Source organism: Olea europaea, unplaced genomic scaffold, assembly GCF_002742605.1.
Source record: "Olea europaea var. sylvestris unplaced genomic scaffold, O_europaea_v1 scaffold2597, whole genome shotgun sequence".
Taxonomy (NCBI): domain Eukaryota; kingdom Viridiplantae; phylum Streptophyta; class Magnoliopsida; order Lamiales; family Oleaceae; genus Olea; species Olea europaea.
The window spans coordinates 36,508-48,253 of record NW_019244282.1 but is presented as its reverse complement, the minus strand read 5'-3'; the positions used below and the strand labels follow the sequence as shown (position 1 = coordinate 48,253).

Sequence of the window (11,746 nt, the reverse complement as noted above, 5' to 3'; positions counted from 1 at the left end):
CTTAAATGAGCAATTCGATAGGTCTAAAGTTCGATGGAGCAATCGAATTCCAAAATTGAGTATTCTCAACGAGTATCTTTGACTATCATGTAAGAACTTGAACTACTCACGGTAACAAGGATGGTCGGAACCTCAAGTCGGGGTCATTAGAATACACATGCAGATTCAATTGGAGTGATGAAGAATCGAGCGTGGCATGCATGAAGAGCAGCGAAAGGAGCAGGTATTGTACATGACATAAAGTGAACTTACCCTCTCTTTTATCTGTACGCGGGGGACGTAATTGTTCCCAGATCATAAACGTGAGATGTAATATATACTCACCAAATAGATATACATATAGAGAGAGAAAGAGAGAGATATCCAGAGAGAGAAAGTACAAGTAAAAGAGTAAAACTAATTAACCTCACGAGAGTGTAACACAAAGCATTAAATGAAAACCCTAGTCCACGAATAAAGAAAATAACTCTATATGTAGTTAATCTGTAGCGTCTGGCCTATATATAAAGAGAGAGAACACAAATAGAACTTATATGCTGTTTCTCTTTTTCATCAAGAACCATGTCTCACATAGCTGTGGAAAGGAACAGGAGAAGACAAATGAATGAACATCTTAAGGTTTTGCGATCCTTAACTCCATGTTTCTACGTCAAACGAGTACTCTCTCTCTCTCTCTCTCTCTCTCTCTCTCTCTCTCTCTCGAAGAATTGTGTGTGTGTGTGTGTGGATATGCTCGTTTACAAATTCAATTTATCTTCACTCTTAGCGAGTTGCAAAATCTTTAACTTTAGAGTTGTTTCATGTTGTGATATGGAAACCAAGGAAGATTAAGACGTGTACGTCTTCCGTTTCATGCGTATGCATATCAGACATGTTTATATGCATGTATGCAAAGTACTTTTATTTTCCAATTATAAACATTTTTTATAATAGTCAAACTTTGGTGTTTGTTTCATATTGTGATATGAAAATCAAGGGAGATTGAGATATGTGTATCAAACGTGTCTCTCCTTTTATGTGAAACGTGTGTATGCATGTTTGCACATTAAGCCTTGTCTGGTAGGAATTAAAATCTCGATTTTAATTTAAGTTAAAATTAACAATTAATTTTAACGACATATTTCACGGTATCAACAACTTTTCAACCACACATTTTATAAACTTTTATCAAAATCTACTAAAATTTAATTTTAATCCACACCAAATAGGTGCTAAATTTATCTTGCTTGTAATTAGTTTTTATAATCATCAACTTAATTTGTTGTATCTTTCATCTTTCATATGGAAATTTAGGAAGATCACATAAGATTTCCCTTTTACGCATATCAGACACATGTATATACATGTTTAGAGAGAAATTGACGGTGAAGATTAACTAGTTTCAATAACCATCAATTTTTGGTGTTTATGTAATTTGAAAATGAAGGGGGATCAAGCATCAATTATAGGTGGTGTGATAGAATTCATCAAGGAGTTGCACCAAATTGTTCAATCTTTGGAATCAAAAAAACGACGAAAGAGTAGTAGTCCAAGCCCTAGCACTGCACCTAGTCCAAAGCCCTTTCAATTAAGTCCTAAACCAGACAGTCCATTTGCATTTAACACTGATCAGTTCAAGGAAGTTGGGTCTTGTTGCAACTCTCCAATTGCAGATGTTGAAGCTAAGATTTCAGGATCCAACGTTATCCTACGAACGATATCCCGGCGAATCCCAGGGCAAATCGTGAAGATAATCAATGTGTTGGAGAAACTTTCTTTTGAAATTCTTCATTTGAACATCAGTAGCATGGAAGACACTGTCCTATTCTCTTTTGTCATAAAGGTGTGTATATTGTTTACACTTCATTATACTAATTATTGATAATTTAAAGCGAATGGGTCGTTCTTAAGAGCGTAATTAGTCATAAAACGGATCACAAAAAAGAAATGGGAAGATAATATACTGGTATAGGTATATGCAACATGAAAAATAACGTTAATTTCTTCAATCAAATTTCAGAATTCTCATTTGCCCTGGTAGAAATTCATAATTTGTTTTAATTAGATAGTCATTTATGATTGTATGCAATTAGGAATTGATAGTTGAATGAAGCTTAATTTTTTAGATGAGGTCTTTCAAAAACTTAAATGATTAAAGTCTCACCAATTTATGAAATTCAACATGTTAACCATTAATTGTTGGACTATGTGGAGCTTTTTTAGGTGACACGAAAAATTGCTTATTCTCATTTCAATGAAATTTTGTAGCATGGGTAGACGTAGCATTCACATGAAGAGTGAACCACTATAAATTTGAGTTTTGGTTTGCGTCTATGCATTTTGCATTAAGGTTTTTTAGGGTTTGACATTGTCCTCCCCATCTTTAGATCGGATATATTTTTTGCACCCCTTTCAAAGATCACAATATGTTTGTTCTTAACATGCGCGTCAGGATATTTCTAAAGATAAAATATAATTAATTAATTAATTTTCCTCTTGTGGTTTTATTTTATACATTTTGATGCACTAAATATATAGGAGATTTAAGGTTTAACTAAAGTATGATTCAAGAATAGAGGTGTATTCTTGCATGAAACAATTTCTCTCCCTTATCTTACCCTATATTCTCTAACCATGTTATTAAAATCAAGAATGGTGGAAAATTTCATAAAGATTCCTGCTTAATATCTCTATTACAAATCCGCTTTCGGATGAATAAACATTAATTCTTTCTCTTGTGCTTAATAATTAACACTTAAAAGAATATCACAACACATTATGATATCACGCATGAGCCACGACAGTTATATATGAAAGCATTCGCCACAAACTTATATTAGATTTCATGATCATAATTTGAGTCAGTTGTTCAATTGCATTTCTAATTACAGATTGGACTTGAATGTCAAGTGAGTGTGGAGGAACTGGCCCTTGAAGTTCAACAAAGCTTCTGCTCTGAAGCAGTCTGTGTTTAAGGAGATGATGAAAATCCAGTACAAGGGTTCTAAACTTTATACATTCTCCGGAGGATGGCCACTGTTTTATACATATATAGACACGTATACATACTTGTGTGCGTGCGTCTGTCTGCGTGTTAAGAAAAACCCTAGAGAGGTTAATCTGCGTCGGATAATAAAAGCACAATGGCAATGGAATGATATTATCCTTTTTGTATGGCAAAAAATGATAATATATGTTGTGTTGCACTTAGTGGAATAAATTAACCTCACCTTGTTTAAGAACTTCATATATATTATTATTTTTTTTTTCACGTTTTTCCTCTTTTTGCATTTTTTTGCGTATGTTGTTGATCAATCTATAGACAATCACATAAAAAGGTCATTCTTAAACACATTTATTATTTTCGTATAGTATTAAGAATTGGGATCATGTAAAATTAGTAACCTAGGAGCTCCTTAAAATCAAATATTTAAGTTACACCGTACACGTCATTAGTAACCTAAGAGTTCCTTAAAAAAAATGACATTTCAAGTTATTTTTGAAATGCATTATGAAATTAAGTCCTTGTTTGATGGGGATTAAAATCACAGATTTAGTAAATTTTGATAAAATTTGATAAACGTGTGGATGAAAAGTTGTAAGTGTTGGTTAATGGATTTTAATCATCACAATAGGAAATTAATTTTCTTTTGAAAATTAAAATCATGTAAATAAGAATTTTAGTAACCTTGAGATTACTGGATTATAAAAATCCTCACACATAACAAGGGGAGATGATAACCTTTGAAGGAGCTTTTAATGGTCTAACCAATTGCTTTATTCCTTAAATCTTTTCCCTTGTTCTCTACTTGGTGTATTTCCTTTTTAAGAAAGTGAAAAGTGGCTAACCCTAATTCTCATATAAAATATGTCAATACAGTGCATATTTATAATGCCCTATCAGGATTTGGAAATTGCACAACTTTCCTTAGACTTTATTGTAATAGACCAATTAAGTCACACACCTTTTATTGGAGCCAAGAGAGAGACCTAACCAGATTCACATGACCTAAACTCCAATGGATGTTTCCAATTGGATCAACTCTTAACCAATTGAGATACATCTATTAATCCCGACTTATTCTACCAAAAAATCGAGATTGCACTTTCAAGTCGAGTGATAGTTATAGAAGCAAAGTATGATCTAATAACAATATCCTCTGATTATCGTTCCATAAGTCAATCCCATTTGACCACCAATATGTTGAAACTAGCAAAATAACTGTTTTGCCCTTCAACATGTATTACCCTCAAAGTCCCATTTTCATACGGCAAATTCGTTGTAATCAAGTCACAATGTAAAGTCCAACAATCTGATTGTCGACCTACTGAGCTCAGATTCAATTTGTCTAGAAAAATATCTTATAGTGACGATCGTCTCATATCAATGATTAATGGATTCCACTATTGTAAGTATATGATCTCTAATTATTTTGGCCCGATTCCCAAAGTACTAAGATCAATCTTCTATTTAAGATTTCACTCATTGGTACCTTAAAGAACTTGAACTAGCAATCAAAGGTACATTACGCACTTAGGATTTAGGTGACTTGTTTAATAATAAAGTAGAGTCTCATTTTGAACGGTCACAAATGAATTATCTATGCGGTCTCGTTTAATGTGCATCGAAACACATTATTGTTCCTATTTCAAGATCTAGACAAATATTAATAAGAACAATACAATCTTATCAACATAAAGCGTCCAACTTTATGAACCGATTGTGAACGACATAATTTTGATCACATCACGAATTGTGTCTTATTATACCCGATCCATCGAGTATACAATTTGTGACATCCTATATGATCATGAAACCTTAGATAATCACTTCAAATTATAACACGCAAATAAACGAACGCCAATTCATAATGTGATTTTACAGAACACTACTCGAAGAATGGGCATCAAGCTAACAATCTCCCACTTGCCCTTCTTAGAGTGTGTGTGACTTATCAAGAATACACATCCCCTTAAGATGTCCATCAAAAGCCTTAGCTAATAAGGTCTTAGTGAACGGATCCCCAAGATTATCTGTTGATGTAATCTTACTAATCGTCACGTCTCCTCGATGAACAATCTCTCTAACAATGTGATATTTTCTCTCGATGTGTTTGCCACGCTGATGATTCCTAGGTTTTTTAGCATTGGCAACCGCCCCACTATTATCACAATAAAGCGTTATGGGCTCCATTGCTAAAGGTACCACGTCAAGGTTCAAAAGAAACTTCTTGAACCATACAGCTTCTTTAGCAGCTTCACAAGCCGCTCCATATTCTGCTTTCATGGTGGAATCAGCAATACAAGATTGCTTGATATTCCTCCATACCACAGCTCCACCTCTCAGTGTAAATACTGATCCCGATGTAGACTTCCTAGAGTCACGATCGAATTGAAAATCGAAATTAGTATATCTAATAGGATTCAAATCATGTCCTGAATAGACAAGCATATAATCTCTCATTCTCTGAAGATACTTGGGTATATGCTTCACCGCTACCCAATGTTCTAGTCTTGGATTAGACTGATAATGACTAACAATGCACACATCATAACAAATATCCGGTCTAGTGCAAAGCATAGCATACATGAGACTTCCCACAGCCGAAGCATAAGGAACATTTCTCATGTAATCTATCTCCATTGCATTCTTGGGACAGTGCTATTTAGATAGATGAATTCCATGTCTAAAAGGAAGTTGTCCCTTTTTGGAATTCTGCATTGCAAATCTAAACAATATTTTGTCAATATATGAAACTTGGGATAATGCAATCTTTATGTTTTTCCTATCTCGCAAGATACGGATTCCAAAAACATAACTAGCTTTTCTCACGTCCTTCATATCAAACTGCTATGACAACCATTTCTTTACAGATGACAATGTCCCTACATCATCGCCAATGAGTAGAATGTCATCTACATAAAGAATCAGAAAAACTACTTTCTTCCCTTGCATTCGCTTGTACACACAAGGTTCATCCAGATTTTGCTAAAAATCATAGGTCTTGATGGTTTGATCAAATCTTACATTCTAAGATCTGGACACTTGCTTGAGTCCATAAATGGACCTCTGCAACTTGCAAACTTTCCTTTCATTGCCTTCTTTCACAAAACCATCAAGTTGCATCATGTAAATGGTCTCCTCAAGACGTTCATTTAAAAATACTGTCTTAACATCCACTTGTCAAACCTCATAATCATAATGAGTGGCAATGGATAAAAGGACTCGAATAGATTTAAGCATGGCAACTGGTGAGAAGATTTCTTCATAGTCGATGCATTCTCTTTGGGTAAAACCCTTGGCCACTAGCCTTGCTTTGAAGGTTTCAACCTTCCCATCTATACCTCTTTTCCCTTTATAGACCCACTTGCATCCTATAGGCTTTACCCCATTAGGTGCATCTACAAGATCCCAAACCTTGTTGGAATACATAGATTCCATTTCTGAGTTCATGGCTAATTTTCATGATTCAAAGTCTACTTCCTCCATTGCTTCCTTAAACGAAGTGAGATCTTCTTCTTGCTCAGTAGAGATCGCCTGATAGGATTCTCCATAGAGCAAGTACCTAGAAGGTTGGTCTCACAACCCTCCCACTACGAGTAATGGTTGAAGGTGCCTGATTGTCCAGTCTGACCAAAGGTCATTCCTCTGTTCCCACTACTTGATCCTGTCCTTGGTTAGGAACAAGATCCTTATTATCCCCATTTAAAGGGACACGAGGAGATACAACAATGGGTGCCTCTTTCTCTACTACCTTTGGTTCTATTTGCCTATGAGGCCTTGTGGGCATCACTTGCTTCATCAGCAACCGTTGGTTCAGTAAGAGGTTCCAAGTCATCACTATTAGATTCTACGCGAAAATCTGAAACTGAGTTGTTTGAACCATGTTCTAACATCTCTTCCAATAGAATCTTAGTAGTAGACTTGTGTTCTTCTATATAATTATCCTTTAAAAAGGTTGCATTTGTGCTAACAAATACCTTCTTATCAAGAGGATTATAGAAGTAGTAACCTCTCGTTCCTTTTGGATATCCTACAAAGAAGTAAGCATCTGATATTGATTCCATCTTATCTGTCTTTCCCTTTAGTACATGTGCTGGACATCTCCAGATCCAAATGTGGTGTAAATTGGGCTTGCGCCCATTCCACAATTCAAGAGGTATCTTGGGAACTGACTTAGATGGTACCAAATTCAAGATATAAATGGCTGTTTGTAGTGCATATTCCCAAAAGGATATAGGCAATGAGGAATAACTGATCATTGATCTTACCATATCTAAAAGAGTTCGATTTCTTCTTTCCGAGACACCATTCTGTTGGGGAGTTCTTGGTGTACTCAATTGGGATAATATCTCATTATCCGATAAATAGACCTTAAACTCTTGGGATAGATACTCGCCACCTCAATCGGATCGAAGGGCCTTGATACTCTTACCTAATTGTTTCTCAACTTCCGTCCGAAACTCCTTGAATTTCTCCAAAGCTTCGGATTTGTGAGACATAAGGTATATGTATCCAAATCTAGAGTAATCATTTGTGAAGGTGATGAACTCGTATCCTCCTCTAGCCCGAGTACTAATAGGTCCACAAATATCAAAATGTACTAATTTCAAAACATCTTTAGCTTTTAGTCCCTTAGCCTTAAAGGGCCTCTTGGTCATCTTTCCTTCTATACAAGATTCACAAGTTGGTATAGATTCCACCTCTAACTCATTTGAAGGACCATCCTTTACCAATTTTTGAATCGTATTTAGATTGATATGACCTAATCTAAGATGCTATAAAAGAGTTTCATTAGTGCTAGACGACCTCTTTCTTTTCTTAACAGTAGTAGTATTATGTATCGAGACAATCAAAGGACTTAAGATATAAAGACTATTAACCATACGACCTGAACATATAACAGAATTATTCAACTTAATAACCATCGTAGATGGGTAAAAAATACCGAATAACCAACATGATATAAAAGTGCAACAAAACCAAGTTCCGTGTAAGTTCGAGAACTTAATAACAGTCATCTAATATCAAATGCCTACGATTCTCAAAGCATAAAGTAAAAGTGCCAACAGCTTTGGCAGATACCACTGCTCATGTGCCAACCCTAAGAGTGTACTTCCCTTCACTGAGATGCTTGGTTTCCTGGAATTCCTGCAAAGATTTGCAAACATGATTAGTGGCTCTAGAATTTACAATCCAGGTATTAGTAGAATCAACCACTAAGCACGACTCAATGAATAGGGCATTATTGCCTTTACCTTGCTTCTCCTTAGCTAGGTAATCCGGGCAATTCCTCTTCTAGTGACCCTTTTGTCGACAAATAAAACACTTTCCCTTTGGTTTCCCATCGGTAGTAGTTTTCTTCCCCTTTGACTTGCTATCTGGCCTTTTTTTTTTTTTTTGCCTCTTCCTCTTCTTTCCTCCTTTGCCACCAGAAGGCTTAGGATGAGAGGGTCCAGCTGTAACAGTCAAAGCACTTCCACTTCTGGCCTTTAGAACAAATTCAACATTTTGGAGCTCTTTCATTAATTCCGTCAGAAACATGTCCATCTTGTGTAGATTATAATCAACTATAAATTGTGAGAACATCTCAGGAAGAATCTCAAGGACCATGTCAATCTACGTCTTGAAATCAATGTCAGCTTCTAAAACCTCCGCAGCATTGAAGTGACCAATCATGGTTAACATATGGTCCCTTACAGATGTGCCCAGTTTCATACGTGTGTTCACGATTGCCCTAATGGAGGCTTGCCTAGCTTGTCGACTTTGATGTCCAAATATCTCTTGAAGACTCTCTATTATGTCAAAAGCAGTTTCCATATTTTGATGTTTCTGTTGTAATACATTTGACATGGATGCCAAAGTGTAACAACAGGCCATCTCATCAGAATGATGTCACTTTTCATATGCAGCATTTTGAAATTCCGTGGAGTCATCTTTAGGGGTTTCGAGACAAACTTCATCCAGCACAAATTTGTGTTTTTCAGTGGTAAGAACAATATTAAGATTCTTTTTTCAGTCAACGTAGTTTTCTCCCACAAGTTGATTTTTGTTAAGTATTACTGATAATGGATTAAGCGGCATTTTTCTGTAAAATTAACGATTCGCGTATTAATAAAATGAGTAATAATCTTTGTATGTATGATGCATGCATATGAATATGCAAATATAGACTCAAAACTATATTTGTAATAAAAAAACCTTAAACCCTTACAACCTTTAACATGCACTTTATAGGAGGTCAATGTAGTTGTTGACATGGTTGGGACCCTCCAACTCATTTTATTGAGCTAGGCATGCCACAAGAAAATGAGGATAATTATTATTTGGCCTATGAATAATTTTTTTGAAATCTTCTATAGGAAATCCTCCAAAAATATTCATATATAAGTGTAATAACCTCCGTCAATAATTTTAAAATATCTGAAATATATAAGATGTCTACAGGATGATCATCCCATTATTTCATTTTTAAAGAAATTTTATTACTAGATCCAATTTCAGTTAATCTAAAATAACGTAGTTTTTTTATAGGGAGACCGATATAATTCGATACAAACACATATGTATTTTAATAACAAATTGAATGACGGAGGAGGCCATAGGTTTATACATGCCTATAAACTCTCTCCAATTTATTATTTTGCACCGTTGAATTTTCACTTAATTAGTCTGCCAAATATAAAAAATTATAATGACACTAATTATAATTTTTTTTTTCAACCACCTCTAATTAATTTAAAGTGATAAAAAATAATTAAATGTAAATGCATATGATTTTTGTGCACCAGGTGGTGTTTCATTTAATCTGCATGACATGCGACAATAATTAGACATTCATCCATCCATAAAGCTGTAAAAACGATAATTAAATGAATAATAATCGCTAATGGCATATCCTAAGAATTTAAATTACAACATGGATAAAAAGAATTACACTGGGCCACATCCTGGCCCAATTATTCAATTTTCTTTGTAGTCCATCTCATGTAACATGAAAATAGGGTTAATTTAATTTTTAGGCCAAAATCTTAAAACTAACAAGGCCATTATCCAACAATATTGGCCCAAGTATCAAAGAGAGGCTCAAAAAATTTCAAATTACTCTAATTTTCAAACCCTAGCAAGAAAACATACACAACACCAAAGCACACACAACTCCGACGACGGCACAATGTCCGACGACCCCAAAAGGGACCGCCGGCACCGTCGCCCCAGCAGTCGTTGCTGCATATCCCAGCAGCCAGTGTCTGGTCGCAGCGGCTACCATTGCTTCGATCACGGCGGCCATTGTCGCCGTCGCCACTCAACTAGGTGTTTCTTGAGTTTTTCTTGCATTTTGTCCTTCCTTCCTCTTCATTGAAGATACAACGACAAAGATTACATTTCTTCCTCAAAATACAAGTGTAAAAATGAAGAAAAAATACAAAAACCTTAGTACCTTATGGCTTACAATATTTCTAGAGAATAACTATAACAAATGAATTACAATAGGAAGTAAAAAGAAATTCTAGGGCCAAAAGTGATTATGAATATATCAACAATAACTTTAAATATATTTAAAGTATAAACATGTCAAAATCAAATAACCTAACACCACCCAACTAAAATGCATATTACACTAGGATTTTAAAATTATTTAATCCTACTCAAAGCTTACAATAACTTTGGCTCTGATACCATTTGTTGGTTAATGAATTTTAATCATCACAATAGGAAATTAATTTTCCTTTGAAAATTAAAACCATGTAAATAAGGATTTTAGTAACCTTGAGATTATTGGATTATAAAAATCATCACACATAGAGAGGGGAGATGATAACATTTTGAAGGAGTTCTTAATGGCCTAGTCAATTGCTTCCTCCCTTAGATCTTCTCCCTTATTCTCCATTAGGTGTATTTCTTTTTCAAAAAAGTGAAAAGTGGCTAACCCTAATTCTCATATAAAATATACCAATAAAGTGTATATTTATAATGCCCTATTAGAGTTTGAAAATTGCACAAATTTCCTTGGACTTTATTGTAGTAGACCAATTAAGTCACATATATTTTATTGGAGCCAAGAGAGGGACCTAACCGGACTCACATGACCCAAACTCCAATAAATATTTCCAATTGGGTCAACTCTTGACCAATTGAGATATATCTATTAATCCCGACTTATTCTACCAAAAAATCGAGATTGCACTCTCGAGTCGAGTGATAGTTATAGAAGCAAATTATGATCCAATAACAATATCCTCTGATTATCGTTCCACAAGTCAACCCCCATTTGACCGCCAATATGTTGAAATTGGCAAAGTGACCATTTTGCCCTTCAACATGTATTACCCTCTAAACCCCATTTTTATATGGCAAATTCGTTGTGATCAAATCACAATGTAAAGTCCAGTGATCTCATCGTCGACGTACTGAGCTCAGATTCAATTTGCCTAGAAAAATACCTTAGAGTGACGATCGTCTCATCTCAATGATTAATGGATTCCACTATTGTAAGTATATGATCTCTAATTGCTTCGATCCGATTTCCAAAGCACTGAGATCAATCTTCTATTTAAGATTTCACTCATTAGTACCTCAAAAACTTGAACTAGCAATCAAAGGTACATTACTCACTTAGGATTTAAGTGACCTGTTTGGTAATCAAGTAGAGTCTCATTTCGAACGATCACAAATGAGTCATCTACGCTGTCCCATTCAATATGCATCGAAACACATTATTGTTCCTATTTCAAGATCTAGACAAATCTTAATAAGAACAGTACA

The 11,746-nt window shown here is 35.0% G+C and overlaps 1 protein-coding gene across 1 annotated transcript; it reads left to right on the top strand.

Moving 5' to 3' along the window:
• The first annotated feature begins 134 nt into the window (after positions 1-134).
• Positions 135-3,215, top strand: LOC111382982 (transcription factor MUTE-like). The gene is made up of 3 exons (XM_023007026.1): positions 135-657; positions 1,427-1,822; positions 2,871-3,215. The coding sequence occupies exons 1-3, from the start codon at positions 562-564 to the stop codon at positions 2,952-2,954; spliced, it is 576 nt and encodes a 191-aa protein (XP_022862794.1). The 5' UTR covers positions 135-561; the 3' UTR covers positions 2,955-3,215.
• Positions 3,216-11,746: the final 8,531 nt, after the last annotated feature.

Excerpts from the sequence above, each read along its gene's own strand:
- LOC111382982 (XM_023007026.1), top strand. The coding sequence starts at position 562 with ATGTCTCACATAGCTGTGGAAAGGAACAGGAGAAGACAAATGAATGAA. Across the intron at positions 658-1,426 it reads CATGTTTCTACGTCAAACGA|GGGGATCAAGCATCAATTAT; the intron begins GTACTCTCTCTC and ends TTGAAAATGAAG. Across the intron at positions 1,823-2,870 it reads TATTCTCTTTTGTCATAAAG|ATTGGACTTGAATGTCAAGT; the intron begins GTGTGTATATTG and ends TTCTAATTACAG.